At 29.8% G+C, this 25877-nt stretch overlaps 1 protein-coding gene across 1 annotated transcript; it reads right to left on the reverse strand.

Moving 5' to 3' along the window:
* Positions 1-523: 523 nt before the first annotated feature.
* On the reverse strand, positions 524-25877 carry LOC126843182 (uncharacterized). The gene is made up of 4 exons (XM_050580549.1): positions 24924-25877; positions 18650-19102; positions 1410-1549; positions 524-1148 (listed from the first exon to the last, which is right to left on the reverse strand). Exons 1-4 carry the CDS (start codon positions 25749-25751, stop codon positions 524-526), a joined length of 2046 nt encoding a protein of 681 aa, XP_050436506.1. The 5' UTR covers positions 25752-25877.

The raw sequence follows: 25877 nt of genomic DNA on the forward strand, positions 1-25877 counted from the left end.
ATATTATATAAGTATTATTTTTTCAGTTTTCTCTGTTAATTTTATTTTATTACAAGTACTTATATGTTGCGCCCAATAAGTGTTATTTAAACTTCCCTTACTTTTCCACAAACAATACCATACCCATATCATCCCACCTACTTACATAACTACCTACCAAACAGAAGGGGCAAGTGTCCTCGGCTTCCCTGGGTTTGTGCCACTGATACAGTTGGTATTTTATTAAAACTTTTTTATTTATCAATCTCTTATCGCAAGGGGGCTATAATTTTATTTTAATAAAGCAATGTATACAAAGTTTTATTGTTGCTATTTTCTTTAAATTAAATGACATCAAAATAGTATATTACGAAAATAAATAATAAAATATAATTAATATTTTAATGTGATTATTTATTGTAGTTAAATTTGCAGTTAGGACATGATCAACATATGGGTATCTATAATAATATGTTTTAATTTTAAAATTATTACTTATTTATAAGTTATTATTTATTATAAGTTGTTTTGGTAAGTCGAAATCTTACTCCTCCATATCATTGTCCAGTTTTATTTCATCAATGTATTTTATGAGTAATTGAATGAGGTTAAAATCGACATAACTGAACGTCCGACTGAGTTGAACAAAAAACTTCTTAGCGTTTTCCAAACTGTTATACTCAACCGGCACATGGGTAATTGTATTTGCCAAACTTATTGTATCAGCATTCGACGAACTTGCTTCAGACGTCTCAGATTCTTTACTGTGTATTTTGAATAGTTCGCCAGCCTCACACCCGAGAGGCAGACAAAGCGATTCTAGTATTGAGTATACATCGCTAACCACACTATCTATTTTCTCTGTTCCATTAGAGAGATTATTGATAGCAGATAGCAACTTCATTACGTGTGGGTCGTTGGTTAAGCTTAAAAATTCACTAAATTGTTTGACCTCGTTGTACCATTCATTCATAGATCCTTCTGAATAGTGTGAATATTTCAGGTGATTTAACGTCAGCTTGAACATGATGACTTTTAGTACTGAATAGCTCAGCGTATAGTGTGACTTTATATTTTGAAGGTTATCAGTAGACCAATCCAGTGTATGCGCGTCAAAATAATATTTGTCCAATCGTTTAATGGCTATGTCTGGCCAGCTCACCTTTCCTCTGCTTATATACATTAAATCAGATTTTTGCAAAAAAAGATTTTTCATTTGTAACTTCTCTACAACATTTTTATTAAATGAATCCGCAAATATATTTTTTTTTTTCAGCAGGTCCGTGGCGTCTTTATTATTTTTATGCACTATATTTTTCAACTCAATTTCTGACGGATAAGGTTTTGAGTGAATTATATTATAGAAACTAACATAAGAATGATCTTTATGGCACCCGTTTAGGTCTTTAAGTAGTTTTTTGATGACATACCTGTGCGTGGCTTCAAGTTTCTGATAGTCTGACGGTATATCCTTTGAACGATCAGCGAAACCAGTTACTAAATTCGTGTACAAAAGTAGTAGCCATAGTGATCCCATATTCTTTAATTTTAAACTATACAAAGAAGCTATCTGGAATTTAATGGTATTTTTATAATAACTTTCGTCAACTGCTGTCAGTGTTGTTGGCGTATTATATGGAGGGCTAGTTAAAATCTGAGTTAGCAGCATGTGATTTAAACCACTGGACAAAAATGTGCATTTTAAATGATCAGACTCACTATAATTTTCGATGTTATCTTCGTATATGATATCCATTAATTTTACCGATTGACAAAAGAATAGCACAAAACAATAAAAAAATGTCTTGAGCTTCATAGTTTTGTGTAAAATTCAATAATGTTCCGTCGAAAAAAGTCTTGTTTGCTTGATGCTTTTCGTGGCAGAGAAATATTGCTACTGATGAGTTTCGTCGTATGATAATATATACTTTGATAGTTTAGCGATCGGAGTGTCTACAATAAACATTGTCGTGTTGTTGTGGCGTTGCTTTAAAGGAACAGTTTTTTTTTTTTTTATATTTGTTCAGACCACATTTCTTTTTATTCCAATGTATGAACTTTCTGTACTGCAATGCAATAATATAATGTTAGATAAAATGGTTTTGCCTGTGTACAATTTTTTTTAAAAGAAAAATATGTTATTATGTTATAACTAACCAACGAAATCATTTATTGTAAAACATTTATTATTTTGGTTTAACCGGTACTTAGACACCAAATGCTTATTCTCATAATATAGTTAGGTATTTGGCTAACATTCGTTTTAATCGTAAAATCCCGGAAAATGCTTAACAGAAAGTAAAAATACGGAATCCACGGTGTATCCAATTGTAAACCAGATTATAATTTTTTTTGTTTATTTTATACGCGGTTTGACTCCCGGCCGCCCGTCCTACCTTCATCTAGTACAACACGGTCGCTGCGACCGCCGCCAGTCGCTACGCAGCCGACTCGGCTGGCAATTTTTAAGTATTTTTTTCTCATGCAGGTCACATTGCTTAAATTGAATAAATATGAATTACAGTAATAATAGGATTTATACATCAATGAAGCTACATCATTTGTCTTAAACAAACTAAGATTATATATCCCTATCTGCTAATTATTAGACAGCTTTAGTTGTAGATTAATAACACATTGGACATGATAATGTAATACTTAATAAAATAAATCCTGAAAAGACTAAATAAACACATGTATACCTACATCAATAATATAATATAAAACAAATTATTATAATAAAACGAAATTCACAAAGATATAATTGTGTGTATAATTATTCTAACACCTTACGGCTTTTCAAATAAAATAGTATATGTTTTTAAAATTAATAGTATGGTCAACTTTGGTAAATTAATCATCTAATTATTATTAATATATTTTTTAAAAAGAAACGCGTGTAGAAAAATGTATTAGATATATCCAAAAAAAGTGTCATGTTCAAACATAAGTATTATAATAGTATCTATTAGTATTATATAGTATCTATTTGGTGAACTTTGTACACATTTTTACTTTATACGTGGTACATATAATATAACTTCTCGGATTTTTTTAATTTTAGGAACTATAAAAACTAATATTGTTTGTTTTACAAAATTTAAAAGAAAACAAATTTGTAAGAATCTAAGTCCCGCCGCAAATAACAAATTTTAGCAAATAACTTTTTAAGTAACTATCCAAATCTGATTATCGACCAGTCAAAATTTTCATCAAATTATTTTTAATTCAAAAAGCTAATATAAAAAAGTTACCATACAAACATTCTATGTTGATAAGGTTAACACACGTAAGGGATAGGATTATAGTTTTAAAAAAATATATTGAAATTGGGCGAAATAAACTACAAAAGTATAAAAAAGAATAATTTAGAAAAGTATTTTATCTTCCGGGATATTAACACCCATTATACACACCCGATTGTACAATAACAACCTTTATCACGAAGCACAAAAAGTGCCGTTGTCAGTGGCGTATTTAGGGTTTTCTGCCTATAGGTACTTTCCAATTCGCCGCCTTTCCCTTCTAAAATTATTTATAAAACATATTTGAATATTATACAATTTGTTATAATATCCTACACAAAAAAAAAAGATACGTTATTACTGAAAAATAATTGTACGTAATATCTTTTTTTGCAATTTTATATTAAATATATTAATATATATTAAATATTATTATATATTTAAAACTTTAAAATTGTTTGCATTTTTTTTTTTAATTATAAATTAAGGGTTAATAAATTATGGTTACGATAACAAATGTTCTTAAATTGAAATTATATCAAAAGTATTGTAAAACTATAAAACCATGTTCTGTTTTACATTTGAAGTTTTTTTTTTATATTTGACCACTAACCCGCCTACCAAATAATAAGTGGAATTTCCACCCCTCCCACTACCTCTGGTTCGCGTCACTGTGTAGTAATACAAATAACAATTACGTGAAAAAAAATGTTCTTTGATAGTAAAATGGTAGGTAATCGTGCTCAATTGAAAACCTAAGGTCATCATTCATCCGCACGTTCTCAATAAAAACACCACTGTCAACTAAATGACGAATAATACAACTATTCATATTAATTAATAATATCAATTGTTAATTAAACCCAAAAAGATATCAAGAGTTTTACAATAAGTTGATCACCCTGCGTATTTTTCAAAGTTGTAAGTAATAATAATGGTGAGTGTTAAAATCATAGTCACATTAACTAAATTAGACAAAGACGAGGTTTAATAAAAAATCCTCTTGTATTGTGCTTGCATTTATATATGCTACTTGACTTTGCTTTTCAATATGTTGAATTTTTAATAATAATAGTAATAGTAATAGTAATATAATAATAATAATAATAGTAATAGTAGTTAAATATATGTACTATATATTCAATATTCTCTGTTATTTTAATTTTTTTAAAAGTAGGTACTTATATGTTGCACCCAATTAGTGTTATTTAAACTTACCTTATTTTTCCCCAAACAATACCATACTCGTATCCACCCACCTTTTTACTTAACTACCAAACAGAAGAGGCAAGTGTCCTCGGCTTATTTCGGTCATATTTCCTCAAATTAAAGTAGGTTTCGATATTGCTTATTTAATATTTGTTCAGAGACACAATACCATAATTTTTTAATCGTTAAATAAGTTGTGGTGGATTAATAGAGTTGATATTTTATTAAAACTTTTTTATGTATCAACCTCTAATTGCAAGGGGGCTATAATTTAATTTTAACAAAAACGAGCATATTATCATGTTTTATTGTTGGTCTTTTCTATAAATTATAATAGACTCAGTCACGTCAAAATAGTCTAAAATGAAAATAAATAATCAAATAATATTAATATTTTAATATGATTTATTTAATGTAGTTAATTTTGCAGTTATGACATGTTTAACAAATGGGTTTTTATAATAATAATATTGTTTTAATTTTAAAATTATTTCTAATTTAAGTTTTTATAATAATATTAGACTACAAGAAATCCAAAACTAACCTCTCCATATCGTTTTCCAGATTGATTTCATCAATATATTCAATGAGTAATTGAATGAGGCTTAAGTCGACATCTTTGAACGCACAACAGAGTTGTAGCAAAAACATTCTAGCCTTTTCCAAACTGTTATATTCAACTGGCACATGGGTAATTGTATTTGCCGAACTTATTGTATCAGCATTCGACGAACTTGCGCCAGACGCCTCAGATTCTTTACTATGTATTTTGAATAGTTCACCAGCCTCACACCCGAGAGACAGACAAAGCGATTCTAGTGTAGAGAATATATACTTAACCACACTTTCAATTTTCTCTGTTCCATTAGAGAGATTGTTAATGGCAAACAGCAATTTCTTTACGTGTTCATCGTTGGTTAAGCTTAACAATTTACCAAATATCTCGACCTCGTCATACCATTGAGTAAACTCGTGGTTATTCGAAAATGTTGAATAGTGTTGTAGATATTTTAGGTGTTTGAACGACAACTTAAACATGATGACTTTTAGTAATGAATAGCTGAGCGTATAGTGTGACTTTATAATTTGAAGGTTGTCAATAGACCAATCCAGTGTATGCGCGGCAATATAAGATGTTTCAAATCGTATTATGGTTATGTCTGGCCAGCTTACCTGTGCTTTGCTTATATACATTAAATCAGATTTTTGGAAAAAAAGATTTTTCATTTGTAACTTCTCTGCAAACTTTTTAGTAAATGAATCCGCGAATATATTTTTTTTTTTCAGCAGGTCCGTGGCCTCATTATTATTTGTGTGCACCATTTGTATCAACACATTTTTTGGCAGATAAGGTATTGAGTGATTCATATAATAAGAATTATCTTTATGGCACCCGTTTAGGTCCTTACGTAGTTTTTTGATGACATACTTGTGTGTGGCTTCAAGTTTCTGATAGTCTGCCGGTATATCGGTTGAACGTTTAGCGAAATTAGTTACTAAACCCGTGTACAAAAGTACAAGCCACAGGGATCCCATATTCTGCATTTTTAAACTATGCAAAGAAACTATTTGGTATCCAACCGTACTTTTATAAAAACGTTCGTAACTGACCGTCAGTGTTGTTGGCGTATTATATGGAGGGCTCATTAAAATCTGAGTTAGCAGCATGTGTTTTAACCCACTGAACAGATACATGCATTTTAAATAATCAGACTCACTATAGCTTTCGATATGATCCTCGCTGCGATATTCGTGTCTGATATCCATTAATTTAACCGATTGACAAAAGAATAGCACAAAACAATAAAAAAATGTCTTGAGCTTCATAGTTTTGTGTAAAATTCAATAATGTTCCGTCGAAAAAAGTCTTGTTTGCTTGATGCTTTTCGTGGCAGAGAAATATTGCTACTGATGATTTTCGTCGTATGATAATATATACTTTGATAGTTTAGCGATCGGAGTGTCTACAATAAACATTCGTGTTGTTGTGGCGTTACTTTAAAAAAACAGTTTAATATTTGTTCAGCCCACATTTCTTTTTTTCGCAATGTATACATTTTCTGTACTTCAAAGCATTAATATAATATTAGATAAAATATTTTTGTAAGCGTACAATTTTTTTTTAAATAAAATAAGGTTTTAGGTTAGTCAACCAATTAAAACCGAAATTATAGTAAAACATTTTTTATTTTAGTTTCAACCAGTACTTAGATACACAAATGATTATTCTCATAATAAAGTTAGGTATTGGCTAACATTTGTTTTAATCGCATTTTGTCCTTGAATCATTGGGTATGGTGATGACTCTGGCTCATATTGTAATACCAAATTACATAGTTATTTGAGTATTTAAAAATCTGATTTGTTTCCACCTGTTTAATAATGGAATTTTCAAGATAGCTATTTTATTTAGAATAGTTTTTAAAAAATAATTAGTGAACAAAAGTTGTATTTTTATTCATACATTTTAAAGTTATACTCGTTTGAAATTGATGAAAATTTGAAAATTTCTCTCCGCGTTTATTGTGTCGGCCATTTAGACGTGTTATTAAATCACAATTGTTCATCTTTCCATTGTAACAGTCAATCAGCTGTATCCTGAAATATATTTGCATTATGGTGAAGGATTTTTTTTTTGTCTGTATAGACTGCTACTTTTTTAGGGGTGCAAAGTTTTTTGTGTTTTTAACCGTAATAATTATAAGACCTATTAGTTGAAAACATTTGTCAGGAGTCAGAACTCATAATATTATGTTTCCATAACATATCAGACGAATAAAAAAATTCGGGAGAACATGTTTTTTTTAATTGCCGGAAAACTGTTTTTCGCAGATGTTAAATGTTTAAAAAAAATTATCAAATCATGCCAATATCTTAACGGATACTATTTAGAGTGGTCCCGGTAAGTTTTGAGTGCCCAAGCATACGTCTTAGATTTAATTGACATTTTTTAAAAGTGATTTTATCACATTCAGTCAGTGCGGTCCAACTTAATTTCCGACTCCAATTTTAATGGCTTTCCCCTTTTAAATATCCGTCGATAGCCATACTAAAGATTAGGTTATTATTTGTTTTACGGACTATTACAGGCAGTAGTCGTACAATAATACAATATCTATGTGCGCAAATGGTATGTTAACAGTGTATCCGATTCGAAAACATTTTTAAGTTTCGACGATTTGGCATTCGGATTTTCAACGTGTAAAAAGTAACACTAAGGTGTGCAAAAGAAAACGAAAAAAAAATTGGAAATTTAAACATTGACAATTTTATACATTCTTTTTGTCGTTAGATCGACGTTTTTTTCTGCCTAAAATGTATGAATATTTATCACGTATAATAATAACACGTAGCTCTGGGAAAACTGATGAATATAAAATAAATGATTACAACGAGTGTTAAAAGCTTTAAAGTCGATTAGGCTTAATAGAAAAGAGTAATCAATTTCATTATTTAATAGATTATTATTTAATGATAATAGTATTACTCATTTATGTTATTATAGTAATATCAGACTACAAGAAGTCAAAATTTAACTTCTCCACATCGTTTTCCAGTTTTATTTCGTCAATATATTCTATGAGTAATTGAATGAGGCTAAAATCGACATTTTTGAACGCTAGACCGAGTTGAGGAACCACACATTAGCCTTTTCCAAATTGTAATACTCAACCGGCACACGGGTAATTGTATTTTCCGAACTCCTTGTATCAACATTCGACGAACTTGCGCCAGACGCCTCAGATTCTTTACTGACTATATTGAATGTTTTGTCAGCCTCACACCCGAGAGACTGACAAAGCAATACTAGTATAGAGTATACATACTCAACGTCTCAACCACACTTTCTATTGGACCAATCCAGTGTATGCGCGTCAAGATCAGATGTATCAAATCGTACTATGGTTGTGTCTGGCCAGCTCACTTGTGCTCTGCTTATATACATTAATTCAGCTTTTTGCAAAAAAAAATTTTTCATTTTTAACTTCGTTACAAAGGCTTTTTTAAATGAATTCGCTAATATATTGTTTAATTGCTTTAGAGCTGTTGCCTCATCATTATTAGTGCGCAACATAGATTCCAACACATGTCTTGGCGGATGATGGTTTGAGTCAATCATGTCATAGAAAATATCATAAGAATTATCTTTATGACATCCCTTTAGGTCCTTAAGCAGTTTATTGATGACATACTTGTGTGTGGCTTCAAGTTTCTGATAGTCTGCCGGTATATCGGTTGAACGTTTAGCGAAATTAGTTACTAAACCCGTGTACAAAAGTATAAGCCACAGGGATCCCATATTGCATTAATATAATATTAGATACAATTTTTTTGTACGTGTACAATATTTTTGAAAAATAAAATAGGGTTTTATGTTAATCAATCAATTAAACCCGTAATTATAGTAAAACATTTATTATTTTGGTTTTAACCGGTAATTAGATACACAAATGCTTATTTTCATAATATAGTTACGTATTGGCTAACATTTGTTTAAATCGCATTGTGTCCTTGAATCATCGTGTATGGTGATGACTGTGGCTTATATTGTAATACCAAACTACATAGGTATTTGAGTAATTGAAAATCTGATTTGTTTCCACCTGTTTTTTAATGGAAATTTGTTTTTAGCGAACGGGTAATTTATGTCAATATCTTTCAAAAAAGAGGTACCTTAACTGCATAAACCTATAAAGAAATGAACTACGCCTTCCACACACCCAGCCTATACTGCCGCGTTATGAACATCATTAGAAAGAGATAGATAGATTTGTTAGGTTTCCTATGAAATAAAAATTGAAAACACATGGAATAATAAAATATTAAATATTAAATACTCAAATTTAATTATTATTTATTATTGTGTTGTTCGAGGTTGTAAAGCTTTTAAGCATTTAACATTTAACATTTGTTAAGCATTTAAGGATATGATTTTGTAGAACAATATTTACAATGACAGAACTAAAAAATTTGGTAAAATGGACTAAATGCTTCAATGTGTTTAGGTATAGCGAACGCATAAGGTATATAAACTACGTAACTGTAGTTGAAATATTTTAGATATAATAATTAATTGTCCATTTATGAATTATTATTTTAGTGAAAAATAATTTGGTTTTTTGGTTCTCATTTAAAATTTCAACTATTGCATTAATGAATGTTAAAATAAAAAATTTCGTTATCGGGTATTATCATATAACTATTTCTCAATGATATTATTTCTTCCATACCATACCTAACCACTCTGTCTGTCTCTTTTTAACGATGTCAAATCATATTTTTAAATATTCGTTTACTTTTGAACACGGTGTCACTTTTAAATCACGTGCGCCGATTTGCGAAAATATACAAAAACTTTTTTAACAATTAGTTGAAATAATTTATAAATCGCATTGGCCTAAAATGAAACCACTGATTTGTTGAAAATTTACCACGAACTTTTGGTGTTGCCGCATTATTAAATATTTGTATATGGAGCAGAATACAAAGTAATGAGCGTTATTAAAATTAATAGATCTATTTAATAATTTCGATGTGCAGCAGCGATGTTATTGGTTTTTGCAATGATGTGAGCTTTTTTTTTTTGTGTCTATATACATTGTCACTTTTTAATACTGGACCAATTATTTTGAGTGGCAACTCTATAAATCACAAAATGTATCTACTTGGTATTGAGTCGGATCGATTTGAAATTAAAGTTTCAACATTTACTGGCTTTAATTTTTATTTTTGACTAATTTGTCCAAAACACTATTGAATTTTTTTTTGCATTCTATGGCTGTTTTTTATTTTTTTGGTTACATCGAAATGCCAATGTCAAACTACGGTAGCATATCACACGTGTTTTGCGTATATTTGTTTAAGCCAAGGTTAGACGACAAAAGGTGTTAACACCAACGGTAAAAAAAAATATAGTAGATAGTAACCCTATGTAAAAAAATGTTTTACAGAAAAATACTTAAATATTATTATTTTTTATTTTTTTATTTATTATATTTTAATTGTTTCAACATAATCTTGTTTTTACAGTATATTAATTAATAAGTTACATAACTAGGTAGGCATAATAGAGTAATAAAATAATTTATAAATTATTTTAATTTAGAAAATTGTACATAAATTATGAGTTGTTTTAATTAGGTCATTAATCTGATGATACCGATGATGAAGATGACGATGATGATTCTGGAGGTAGTAAGATATCTTGTGGGAGACGTGGCTTTAGTCGCCGGTTTTTGGTTCTTTTCCCAATTTTGAAGTGAAGGGCTCCTTCCATTGTGTTTAGTTTCGAATGAAATTTTTTAAATTGTTCATTTATCCATGTGGTTAGGTATGGTATTCCAGTGTCGTTGTGGAGTTGTGTTTCGCATATACCATGGGGCTTTAAGAGCTATTCTGAGAAATTTGTTTTGTATCGTTTGTAATTTTTGTTTGGGATGCGGCTGCCCATTTTGGGCATGCATATGTTATTAAAGGTCTTATTATTGAAGTGTATATTAGAAGTGAGCATTTGATCTGAAGTGTAGAGCTGTAATTAATTAGGGGTTTAAGATTTTCAATCGTGTGTAGGCTTGGTTTAATTTTTTATTTATGTACATTTTCCATGTTAATTTCTCATCAAGGTAAACTCCAAGATATTTAATTGATTGATCTTTATTATTCCATAATATAGGCTGATTTTTAATTTTTAATTGAGGTGGATTTGTATATCTTTTTAAGGTAAATATTTTCGCTTCGCTCTTAGTTGGGTTAAGAGCGAGTTTCCATTTTGTAAACCAGTTTGAAATTAGGTCTAAAGAAATTTGTAGGTCGTTTGGGATTGTATTGGGTGATTGTTTTGATTAATAGTTTGTGTGATATTAAGTGTATTGTCGTTAAAGGTAAACATTTCTTGATCTTTGGTATTAGTGTTATCTAGAACGGAATATCGATTTGGTGTGTTAAATAAATTTTTGGTTGGCGAGTCGTATATTTTTGACGTTTTTCTGGGAGATCTAAATTCTTCGTCGGAGTTGTGAGTTGTGTGACGATCAAGGTGAGCATTGTCTTCGTTTTTAAAATTTTTTTTATTACGATTGGTGGGACTTTGCGTTCATTATTAGAATGTGCGCGCGTAGTTATTTGCTTTGTTGAGTTAGATGTAGAGCTCATTTTAATTGGTGTGTATGGCTATCAATGTATGGACGATAGCGGGCTTATCGCCCGTAGGCGCGGGTTTAGTTCTCGATACGGTATTTATGTTGGTGGACTTTGTGCTTAGATATAAAAGGAATACATTACCGAATAGTGATTTCTGGTTGTAATAACTATTTTTACTCACTGCTATCGAGAGCTATCAAAACGTTTCGCGGAATGAACGTGCGACCACTACGGTGTCCAGACACGAACTGAAAATATTATAATATTTGCAAAACATCCATGATGTTTTTGTGCTAATTTTAATTTTTTAGTTTATCATCTTGTAGCTCTGATTTCTTATAAAATATTTCATTATTTTATTACGATGTTCAAATTAAGATATATTTTAATAATAATTAAATTTCATGAATGATAATACTTTATTTTATGACTAGATCAAATCTCGTGAACATTTAACTTTGTGAGACTGCTCCTACACTATATATTATTAAAAAAACACAATTTTTAAAATCTCCCTAAAAGGTTATTGTTAAATAACATGCAATAGTCGACAGCTAGTGGCTATAAACTTTAGTAATATTTTAGTAATAAGTAATATATTTAAGTAAAATGTATTGTCTTCTCAATCACAGTACCAGTATAAGAATTAATTTTAATTTAAATGTTAGAAACTCAATTTTTCTTTAGAACACTACAAGAAATTAATATACAGGGCGGAGCAATATAACGGGCGATTTTTCAATGCATTTAAATGGGATAACCCGTTTCACTACCCCATCCTTTACAATTTAAGGATCTATGAAGAGGTATTTTTAGGTGCATTTTGTTTTTGTACATTGTCAATCTAGTAAAATAGAAATATAATAGAGCTTTGAAAGAATATATAATCTATGAAGAATAAATAGTTAGAGTGAGATTGCTCTAATGAAAGTACATATTCATAGTATACATATTCAATTCAAACGATTGAAACATGAATCGTCAACCATTCCAACTAAATTTAACAAGGCATTGTATATGTGTTTACTTTGGTCCACTATGTTTTTCCAAAAAAAAAAAACAGTACAGTTGGGTCGGGACATAGTGGGGACGGGGAGGTCACAGGTTTTTAGGATTTTTAAATCTGAAAGTGATAAAATCACTTTCGAAAATGCGTTCAATGCAAATCGGTAGTTAGTATTTTCAAGCCAGTACAGTCCAAACCAAGCACAGTATAAACCAGCAAAGTTAGAAAGTATTAAATTGAGGTGCTGTATTTACAAATAAGCATCAAAACGTTTATTTGAAAGTAATTTTATTCAATTTTATCACTGTTATTTTTAATAATTCCTGTAGACCTGTGACCACTCCGTCCCCTCGTTGCTTTGATTCCATTATGCCAATACTCCACTGTACTAGTCCTCTCGTATAAAATCACTTTCAAATTAACGCTTTGATGCCTAACCTCACCATAGTTTAATGTTTTATAAAATACTAGCACTAAATAAAATTTCAGTTATCAATGTATAAAATGTAATATTCTTTCCACAATTTTCGTGTGGATTTATTATGGTTTTTTTGATCGAAAACAAGTTTTTCTATATTGACATTTGCAGTGTTAACAATTACACACACTTTAATGAGTCATACATTTTTATGTTTTAACATAATTCCATTTTTTAACACGCTTATATTAGCTTCACTTGTATGGTTGTTTGTATGTAACTATGTAACTAAAAGCGTTAGGCAACCGAACGTACATGCGTGCATTCATTGTTGTTTACCTGAAGTTTTCAAGTAATAGAGACACGTATGTAGTAGAATTAAAAAACACGATTTAAAAGCACATCGAACTAAAAAGTGGAAAATAACGAAATATAGTTTAAAAAAACTAAAAAACACGCTTAAATAGTAAAATAAACTAAAAAGTAGAAAATAATTTTCAATATAGAAATCAATTAATAAAAAATAAATAGTATTATTGTGAAAAAAGTGTGGGGCGCTTTTCAAGAACTGATATATGTAGCACCCCACGCTTTTTTCACAATAATACTATTTATTTTTTATTAATTGATTTCTATATTGAAAATTATTTTCTACTTTTTAGTTTATTTTACTATTTAAGCGTGTTTTTTAGTTTTTTTTAACTATATTTTTTTTCGGATGTTATTTATTGAAAACGATTATTTTTTTTTAGCGAAAAATTTGTATTTGCTATACTATTAGGAACGATATGGAACTATCAAGCAAGCAAATACAAACGTTCAAAAACATAAATAATAAAAGAACATATGACCTTAAAAATCTTGTTTACATAAAAACAAAGAACAGTAAAAATAAAAAAATTGTTTTTGTAATATACAATAGCTTTTTAAATGTAAAAACCAAAAAAATTGGCGACACCAACAATTATTTATACTTCGTCTGAATTATCAAACGATATGAAAGGTATCTTAGGCTTTAGTACAATACAGATAATATAATTAGAGTTAAAAATGTTTTTACCTGTATACACTGTAACTTTTTTAATTCTGAACCAATTCCTTCGAGTAGCAACTCTATAAATCACAAATTTTACTAGTTGGTACTTTGGGGGGGAGGGAGGGTAAAAGCTGATAAAGTTTACTTCTTCACAGTCGAAATTTGCAAAAAACAAAACCGCATGAGTTTTTAAGTTAGAACTTTTACTGGCTATAATTTCGAGAAAAAGTGTCGGATCGAGTTGAAATTTATTAGAAATATTAATTTGATATGCCCGCATACGTCAATTGTATCAAATTTAAATTAAACCCATTTCTCACCCCCCTAGAGGGGGTTCAAGTTTTTTTTTTTTAGTTTTTTAGCCGTAATTTTAGGACCTTTAAGTTGAAAATTTGTCAGTAGTTAGAACTCATATGTATTCATAACATATTAAACGGAAAACAAATTCGGCAACACAGTTTTTAGTTTACACAATTCAATTTTTTTTTTTACTTAAATTTTTTCTGTCTGATTAAAATTGAGAACTCATATTAAATGTGTAATGGTTATACTTTTTGACTCAGGCACTCCATTTAGGAACTGTTTTATCTGTACGTTCTTTGGCTTGATAAAACGCATGTCTCGCAGCGAAGTAGGACTTTACTGGCTTATAATATTTATTTAAAAGACCGATAAGTGTAGCATAAGTCTGAGTGTTTGGGTTGCTTGGAACGCATAAACCGAATACAATTATATAAATTACTTCCCCTACTAACGAAAGCATTATGGCTTTCTTTTGAACTTCGTTTTCGATTCCGTTTGCCAAAAAAAAATTTGTCAGCTTAGATTCGAATATGGTCACGTCCTTTCAGGTTCAAATGTTCCGGGTGTTCCAATTACTTAATTGAATTTAATTGTTTCTTTGGTTTCAGCCATTTTTTTTTGTTAATTCACTGGACTTCTTAGACACGTAAATAACTTTAATTTACTTTTAATAGACAGTATGGTCTATGTAAGAAATAAAGAGTTTCCCTCGTCGCCAATTTGTTATACATTAGTATGAAAGTGAAACACAAAAAGAAGTTTATATATATATATATATATATATATATAAATTTTATGTTATGTTCGTGGTTTTTCTCGTATTACCGAATATATTTCAAACGTTTCTAAAAATCCCATAAGCATTGATGATCTTTTAGAACCATGGTTGTGTTGAAAAGGTCATGGAGAAATCATTGCCAAAGTTGTCAATTTATATTAAATAAAAACATAAATTATTTAGTCGCCATAAAAATAAAAAACAATATAATAATTATTATATAGCTTCATTAGAAACTGCCGTTGGACGGAATAAATAAAACTAATACTAAACAACTGTCCTATTTTTTCCTTCAGTGATTGTACAGTCTTAAGATTTTGAATAAAAATTATAATAACCCAATTTATCTAACTAATTGGTTTAAAGTCTAAGCTAAAAAGCTAATTTATCTATACAATTGAAAACGCGATATCTATATACTATATATATATATATATAGTTGGTAACGTTAAGCGTTCGCGCAGATTTTTCAATTGAACCCTAGCCCAATGACATATCCATGTTAAAAAAATTAGGGGCCTCATTTTAGGTCAAGACGAACCCATAAGTCCAATAATCAACGATATCTCGCAAAAGTCTGTTATATACGCTTATTTTTTTGAAAACATTTTTTACACAAACTGAAGTGTCTCCAATTACCAAAACTACAAGAATTACAGGTTTAGTAGCAAAATTAAAGTTATTTGTGTATTATTGTTTGGTGTATGTTTTACAACGATATATTATTTTGTTTTCATTATCGATGAGCAAAAAGTAGTCAAAGTAAACGAATGTAGCCAAAACGTTCAGCTAAATCAACTGAAAACGTTTAGTACTTTTTCTGAGGGTCTAAAAAAGATGGACTATTTAAACTTAAATGCAAACTTATACGCTTGATTTTCTTTTTAAATAAATAATATTTTGCCGAAAATACAGAGCAATCTTTAGCAATTGATATTTTGATAATATTTTTATGCTAACTACTAAAAGTAACGATAATTATGTAAAATATTGAAATTTGCCATAAACAGTCGAAAAAACGGTGGCCTTATTTTTTTGCGATTCAGCTGCTACGGCTGACGGATACACAAAAACAAATGTATACGTCTTGGGACAAAATATATATTATAGGCAAATTATGAAATGTAGTACCTACATTTTTTTTATGTAACTTACTAAAAGTTGTAACATAAATCATTAGAAAGATTTCTTTATTGTAATTTAATACATAAAAAAAAGGTAAAGAAAATAAGTAAAAAATTATCAAATCATGCCAATATTATAACGGATACAATTTAGAGCGATCCCGGTAAGTTTTGAGTGCCCAAGCATAAGTTTTGGTTTTAATGACATTTTTTAAAAGTGATTTTATCACATTCAGTCATTTCGGTCCAACTTAAGTTGCGACCCAAATTTTAATGGCTTTTTCCCTTTTGAATATCCGTCGACAGCCATACTTATATTAGGTTACTATTTGTTTTACGGACTATTACAGGCAGTAGTCGTACAATAATACAATATCTATGTGCGCAAATGGCATGTTAACAGTGTATCCGATTCGATAACATTTTCAAGTTTCGACGATTTGCTATGACCTTCGGATTTTCAACGTGTAAAAAGTAACACTAAGGTGTGCAAAAAGAAACGAAAAAAAAGTTGGAAATTCAAACATTTACAATTTTATACATTCTTTTTGTCGTTAGATCGACGTTTTTTTCTGCCTAAAATGTATGAATAGTTTTATCGATGGAAAAAAAAGTGTACTCAGACATTCTCATGTGTGCTACACGTGCAGAAATTTTATGTTTTTTTGAAAATATTTTCGATTAGTTATAACCTTAGCATTTTCAATATAAAATGTGCTATCAACAAAAACGCATATGGAATAACCGAAATTTTGACAACCCCCCACCACCTAACGAGAAAGGTTGGCATATTTTTGCGCATTTTTAATATTTAAGAACTGAAAATTAGTCTGAAGATAGTCTAACAAACTACATGAAACATCAGTGTAGTTTATTTATGAATAGGACGTTTACTTTTATGTTTTTAACTCTGTATTTCGATTTAAAGTTTTTTTTTTGTGGATCAAAGTAGGACAACGAATGATACATTTTGGTTGTATATTTTATTAAATCACATATCCATCTTAAGTAAGAGGAGTCCAATCATAGTCATCGTGTTGATGATAAAGAATATTGTCAGTCGTTTGGTGTCAAAATAATATTTATTGAAAAATATAAGAAAAACAGTAAACTCGGACTCATACTTTGCTCATACAATTACAGCTATACGTTTTTGGGTAAAACTTTGAAAACGTTTACTCGTTTTTGTTATTATACCATCTAGTTCGTAGTAGTAATGTTTATAACGTTTTTTTTCTCATTATTTGTATATCAAACAGGTATAAAAATTGTGCTAAAAAATTGTGTTTTCGTGTAAACGCTTAGGCGAGAATTCAATAAACAACACTTCAATTCATATATTTAAATATTAGTTTACTTTTGAACTCGGTGTCAGTTTTAAATCACGTGCGCAGATTTGCGAAAATATACAAAAACTTTCCCGACAATAAATTAAAATAATTTATAAATCGCATTAGCCTAAAATAAAAACCACTGCTTTGTTGAAAATTTACCATAACCTTCTGGTGTCACCGCAATAATAAATATTTTAATATGGAGTAGAATACAAAGTAATGAGCGTTAATTAATAGATCTATTTTATAATTTCGATGTGGAGCAGCGATGTTATTGGTTTTTGCAATGGTGTGAGCTTTTTTTTGTGTCTGTACATTGTACCTTTACAAAACGAGTATATAATGTTTTATTGTTGGTATTTTCTTTAAATTAAAAGAGACTCAGTCACGTCAAAATAGTCCAAAACGAAAATAAATAATGGAAAAATATTAAAATTTTAATGTGATAATTTATTGCAGTTAAATTTGCAAATATGACATTATTAAAAAATTGTTTTAATTATAAATTTATTTAATTATTATAATTTTTACGGACAAATGTCAATTTTCAAATATAGTAATATAGATAACAATAGGTAATAACAGTAGATACAGATAATAAAATATACACTAATATCATAAATTAGAACAAATAGATTCGATTAATAAGAAATAAATTATATTCATAATCTCAGACACTAGATTATATAATAGATATATACAGGTATATTTATCTGTTTTATATATACATATATATAAATAAGATAATATTAACTATATAATACTAAATTAATATAATTAAAAGGGAAACAACTTACTTAAAAAGGTTCTAAGTATCAAGATTATTGCCATGGGACATTAAAATTTAAATTTATTGGGTGAATTAACATGTAGCTCTGGGAAAACTGATGAATACAAAATAAATGATTACAACGAGTGTTAAAAACTTTTAAGTTAATTAGGATTAATAGAAAAGAGTCAACAATTTCATTATTTAATAATGGTTTATTATTTAATGATAATAGTATTACTAATTTATGTTATTATAGTAATATCAGACTACAAGAAGTCAAAAGTTAACCCCTCCATATCGTTTACCAGTTTTATTTCATCAATATATTCAATCAATAATTGAATGAGCTTAAAATTGACATTTTTGAACGCTTGGCAGAGTTTATGAAACCACACCCTAGCCTTTTCTAAACTGTTATACTCAACCGGCACACGGGTAATTGTATTTTCCGAACTTTTTGTATCAGCATTCGATGAACTTGCGCCAGACGCCTCAGATTCTTTACTGACTATATTGAATGTTTTGTCAGCCTCACACCCGAGAGACTGACAAAGCGATACTAGTACAGAGTATACATACTCAACCACACTATCTATTTTCTCTGTTCCATTAGAGAGATTGTTAATGGCAAACAGCAATTTCTTTACGTGTTCATCATTGGTTAAGCTTAAAAATTGACCAAATCTCTTGACCTCGTTATACCATTGAGTAAACTCGTTGTTATTCGAAAATTTTGAATGGTGTTGTAGATATTTTAGGTGTTTGAACGACAAATTAAACATGATGGCTTTTAGAAATGAATAGCTAAGCGTCAAGTGTGACTTCATATTTTGAAGGTTGTCAGTAGACCAATCCAGTGTACGCGCGTCAAGATCAGATGTATCAAATCGTACTATGGTTGTGTCTGGCCAGCTCACTTGTCGTCTGCTTATATACAATAAATCAGCTTTTTGCAAAAAAATATTTATCAATTTTAACTCCCTTACAAAGGCTTTTTTAAATGAATCCGCTAATATATTGTTTCTTGTCAGCAGTTCCATGGCCTCATTATAATTTGTGTGCACCATAGATTCCAGCACATTTTTTGGCGGATAAGGTTTTGTGTGAATCATTGCATAGAAAATATCATAAGAAATATCTTTATGGCATCCGCGTAGGTCTTTAAGTAGTTTTTTGATGACATATTTGTGCGTGGCTTCAAGTTTCTGATAGTCTGCCGGAATATCGGTTGAACGTTTAGCGAAATCAGTTACTAAACCCGTGTACAAAAGTACAAGCCACAGGGATCCCATATTCTGTATTCTTAAACTATGCAAAGAAGCTATTTGTTGTCCAACTGTATTTTTATAATTACTTACGCCACTGACCGTCAATGTTGTTGGCGTATTATATGGAGGGTTCATTAAAATCTGAGTTAGCAGCATGTATTTCAACCCACTGAACAGATATGTGCATTTTAAATAATCAGACTCACTATTATTTTCGATATGGTCATCGCTGCGATATTCGTATCTGATATCCATTAATTTTACCGATTGACAAAAGAATAGCACAAAACAACAAAAAAATGTCTTGAGCTTCATGGTTTTTTGTAAAATTTAATAACTGTTCCGTCGAAAAAAAGTCGTGTGGTTTTGATGCTTTTCGAGGCAGAGAAGTATTGCTACTGAGGAAGCATGATTTTCATCGTATGATAATGTATACTTTGAACGGTAGTTTAGCGTGTGAGAGTGTGTATAATACACGTTAGTGTTATTGTGGCGCTATTAAGAAATTTTTTATTTTTATTTGTTCAGACCACATTTCTTTTTATTTCAATAGATAAGCTTTCTGTACTTAAAGACATTAATATAATATTAGATAAAATATTTTTGTAAGCGTACAATTATTTTTTAAAATATAATAAGGTCTTATGTTAGTCAACCAATTAAAACCGAAATTATAGTAAAACATATTATACACAAATGCTTATTCTCATAATAAAGTTATTTGTTTCAATCGTTTTTAGCGAACGGGTAATTTATGTCAATCCCTTTCAAAAAAGAGGTACCTTAACTGCATAAACCTATAAAGAAATGGACTGTGCCTTCCACACACCCAGCCTATTCTGCCGCGTTATGAACATCATTAGAAAGAGATTGATAGATTTGTTAGGTTTCCTATGAAATAAAAATTGAAAACACATGGAATAATAAAATATTAAATATTAAATACTCAAATTTAATTATTATTTATTATTGTGTTGTTCGAGGTTGTAAAGCTTTTAAGCATTTAACATTTAACATTTGTTAAGCATTTAAGGATATGATTTTGTAGAACAATATTTACAATGACAGAACTAAAAAATTTGGTAAAATGGACTAAATGCTTCAATAATAATAATAAATACTAATTTCATTAATAATATAAATATAAAAATAAAATAAAATACAATAAATAGTCTTTAAAAATAAGTAAAAATATAAATGTGTTAGATATTTTGCTTCAGCCAATGGGTGGCTACTGATATAGCATTTTCATTGGCAAGCGCCTAGTCGTCAGTTGTGCATCCTGGCGGAGGGAGGATGCATTGTATTAGGTGTTCATCGGATTGGCTCTCACCGCATTCACTTGTACCAGGTCCTTCTTGGTATCCCCATTTCACCATATTGGCTCTTGTCTTGGCCACTCCGGCTCTAAGCCTATTTATTGTTTTCCATATGGGCCATGGTAGGTTTCCGCCTGGTGGTAGTCGTTCGTCAGGTGGGACAGATGTTTCAGCTCGCAGTTCTTCTCTCCATTTACTGGTAACATTGAAGGAGCCTCCACGAAGATTGAGTACTTACTAGTAACAATCGGGCGCCACTGGAACGGCGGATATCTTTGAAAATATCCGTCAACCAATCCTTCAAAAACCGGTGCTGGAATGTCTTTACATTCAATGCTTCAATGTGTTTAGGTATAGCAAACGCATAAGGTAAAAAAACGACGTAACTGTAGTTGAAATATTTTAGTTATAATAATTAATTGTCCATTCATGAATTATCATTTTAGTGAAAAATAATTTGGTTTTTTGGTTCTCATTTAAAATTTCAACTATTGCAGTCGTGTCATTGTTTTACCGGGGCGGCGGTATGATGTATTGTTTTAAATAGATATGTATAGTATATTGGTAATAAATAATTAAAAACCATTACAATAAATTATTTCATTTAGGTTATTTCAATGAACATTCGGTTTTACTTTTTATAAAACGTGTAAGTATGTTTTGAAAAACAGTTTTTCTTTACAAACTCTATACACAATTTATTTTTGGTAAATGATTGTTATACTAAAATATTGTTAATATTGTTTTACATACTATTAGTATACATAGGGGAGTACCAATGCATTAATGAATGCACTACTAATGAATTAAAAATGTTAAAATAAAAAATTTCGTTATCATATAACTATTTCTCAATGATATTATTTCTTCCATACCATACCTAACAACTCTGTCTGTCTCTTTTTAACGATGTCCGTATTCGGACATCTCTCTCTACTATCAGTCCATTTCTTTAGAGGTCTACGCTTAACTGTGATAATAATGAAGTGATAACTATACTCAAATCAGCATAAACGCTTAGGCGAGAATTCGATAAACAACACTTCAAATCATATCTTTAAATATTCGTTTACTTTTGAACACGGTGTCACTTTTAAATCACGTGCGCCGATTTGCGAAAATATACAAAAACTTTTTTAACAATTAGTTGAAATAATTTATAACTCGCATTGGCCTAAAATGAAACCACTGATTTATTGAAAATTTACCACGAACTTTTGGTGTCGCCGCAATAATAAATATTTTAATATGGAATAGAATACAAAGTAATGAGCGTTTTTAAAATAAATAGATCTATTTAATAATTTCGATGTGGAGCAGCGATGCTATTGGTTTTTGCAATGATGTGAGCTTTTTTTTGTGTCTGTATACATTGTCACTTTTTTAATACTGGACCAATTCTTTTGAGTGACAACTCTATAAATCACAAAATGTAACTACTTGGCATTGAGTCGAATCGATTTGAAATTAAAGTTTCAACATTTACTGGCTTTAATTTTTATTTTTGACTAATTTGTCCAAAACACTATTGAATTTTTTTTTGCATTCTATGGCTGTTTTTTTTTTTTTTGGTTACATCGAGATGCCAATGTCAAACTACGGTAGCATATCACACGTGTTTTGCGTATATTTGTTTAAGCCAAGGTTAGACGACAAAAGGTGTTAACACCAACGGTAAAAAAAAATATAGTAGATAGTAACCCTATGTAAAAAAATGTTTTACAGAAAAGTACTTAAATATTATAATATTTGCAAACATCCATGATGTTTTCGTGCTAATTTTAATTTTTTAGTTTATCATCTTGTAGCTCTGATTTCTTATAAAAAATATTTTATTATTTTATTACTATGTTCAAATTAAGATATATTTTAATAATAATCAAAAGTCATGAATGATAATACTTTATTTAATGACTAGATCAAAGCGTTTATTTGAAAGTGATTTTATTCAATTTTAAAATTTTTATTTTTAATAATTACTGTAGACCTGAGACCTCTCCGTCCCCTCGATGCTTTGATTCCATTATGCCAATACTCTACTGTACTAGTCCTCTCGGTTAAAATCACTTTTAAATCAACGCTTTGATGCTTATTTGTAAATACAGCACCTCAACTTAATACTTTCTAACTTTGCTGGCTTATACTGTGCTTGGTTTGGACTGTACTGGCTTGAAAATACTAACTACCGATATGCATCAAAGCGTTTTTTCGAAAGTGATTTCATCACTTTCAGATTTAAAAATGCTGTAAACCTGTGATCTCCCCGTCCCCACTATGCCCCGACCCCATTGTCCTGGTTTTTTAAAAAATAATTGGTTAAAAATACAAATATTTTTAATCAACCATTCAAAAGTTATATTCATCAGTGTGTTAATCTGGGAGGGGGGACAGTATAACAAATAGTGAAAATTGAGATCACTTAGAATAAGAAAGTTTAAAAAAACAACCAATTATTAATCAAACCCAAAGAGATATCGAGAGGTTTACAATAAGTTTATCACAATGTGTATTTTTCTAAGCTGTAAGTAATAATAATAATGGTGAAGGTTAAAACCATAGTCAAATTAAAGAGAAGAAAAAAAAGGTTTTTATAAAAACTCTCATATTGTACTTGTCGTATGCAACTTGACTTTGCTTTTCAATATGCTGAATTTTTAATAATAATAGTAATAATAATATAATAATAATAATAATAAAATATAATATATTATATGTATTATATTTTCGATTTACTCTGTTAATTACATTTTTTTACAAGTACTAATATGTCGCAACCAATTAGCATTATTTAAAATTTCCCTATTTTTTCCACAAATAATACCATATCCACTCACCTACTTACTTAACTACCTACCAAACAGAAGGGGCAAGTGTCCTCTGCTTTGCGCCACTGATAATTTATTATCAACGCACTCTCCGCGTGGTTAAGTATCTCCTTTAAACGACGTGGTCACATTTCCTCAAATCAAAAAAAGGTATTGGTATTGCTTATTTTATTTTTGTTCAGCGACTTAACACCATTTTTTTGAAACTTTTAATGTGTTGGGATGGATAAACAGAGTTGATATTTTATTAAAAATGTTTTATTTATCAACCTCTTATTGCAATGGGGCTATAATTTAATTTTAACAAAACGAGTATATAATGTTTTACTGTTGGTATTTTCTTTAAATTAAAAGAGACTCAGTCACGTCAAAATAGTCTAAAACGAAAATAAATAATGGACAAATTATACAATTGTAATGTGATAATAATGTATTGTAGTTAAATTTGCAAATATGACATGATTAAAAAATTGTTTTAATTATAAATCTATTTAATTCTAATAATTTTTAAGGACAAATGTCCATTATCAAATATAGTATTATAGATAACAATAGGTAATTCCAGTAGATACAGATAATAAAAGATACATTAATATCATAAATTGTAACAAATAGATTCGATTAATTAAAAATGATAATAGTATTACTAATTTATGTTATTATAGTAATATCAGACTACAAGAAGTCAAAAGTTAACCCCTCCATATCGTTTACCAGTTGTATTTCATCAATATATTCAATGAGTAATTTAATGACGCTAAAATTGACATTATTGAATGTACTACAGAGTTTAAGAAACCACACCCTAGCCTTTTCTAAACTGTTATACTCAACCGGCACACGGGTAATTGTATTTTCCGAACTTTTTGTATCAGCATTCGATGAACTTGCGCCAGACGCCTCAGATTCTTTACTGACTATATTGAATGTTTTGTCAGCCTCACACCCGAGAGACTGACAAAGCGATACTAGTACAGAGTATACATACTCAACCACACTATCTATTTTCTCTGTTCCATTAGAGAGATTGTTAATGGCAAACAGCAATTTCTTTACGTGTTCATCATTGGTTAAGCTTAAAAATTCACCAAATTTTTTGACCTCGTTGTACCATTCAGTAAACTCGTATTTATTCGAAAATGTTGAATAGTGTTGTAGATATTTTAGGTGTTTGAACGACAAATTAAACATGATGGCTTTTAGAAATGAATAGCTAAGCGTATAGTGTGACTTTATATTTTGAAGGTTATTATCAGTAGACCAATCCAGTTTATGTGCGTCACTATAAGAGGTGTTAAATCGTACTATGGTTATGTTTGGCCAGCTCACCTGTGCTTTGCTTATATGTATTAAATCAGCTTTTCGAAAAAAAATATTTATCATTTTTAACCTCTTTACAAAGTCTTTATTAGATGAATCCGCTAATATATTGTTTCTTGTCAGCAGTTCCATGGCCTCATTATAATTTGTGTGCACCATAGATTCCAGCACATTTTTTGGCGGATAAGGTTTTGTGTGAATCATAGCATAGAAAATATCATAAGAAATATCTTTATGGCATCCGCGTAGGTCTTTAAGTAGTTTAATGATGACATACTTGTGTGTTGCTTTAAGTTTTTGATAGTCTGCCGGAATATCGGTTGAACGTTTAGCGAAATCAGTTACTAAACCCGTGTACAAAAGTACAAGCCACAGGGATCCCATATTCTGTATTCTTAAACTATGCAAAGAAGCTATTTGGTATTCAACTGTATTTTTATAATAACTTACGCCACTGACCATCAATGTTGTTGTCGTATTATATGGAGGGCTAATTAAAATCTGAGTTAGCAGCATGTATTTCAACCCACTGAACAGATATGTGCATTTTAAATAATTGGACTCACTATAATTTTCCATATGATCCTCGCTGCGATATTCGTATCTGATATCCATTAATTTTACCGATTGACAAAAGAATAGCACAAAACAATAAAAAAATGTCTTGAGCTTCATGGTGTTTTGTAAAATTTAATAACTGTTCTGTCGAAAAAAAGTCTTGTTTGCTTGATGCTTTTCGTGGCAGAGAAGTATTGCTACTGAGGAAGCATGATTTTCATCGTATGATAATGTATACTTTGA

This window comes from Adelges cooleyi, unplaced genomic scaffold (assembly GCF_023614345.1).
Source record: "Adelges cooleyi isolate 19-005CV unplaced genomic scaffold, UGA_ACOO_1.1 ACOO_flye_CR_arks_rails_tigmint_CR_PRNA_574, whole genome shotgun sequence".
In the NCBI taxonomy this organism is placed as follows: Eukaryota; Metazoa; Arthropoda; class Insecta; order Hemiptera; family Adelgidae; genus Adelges; species Adelges cooleyi.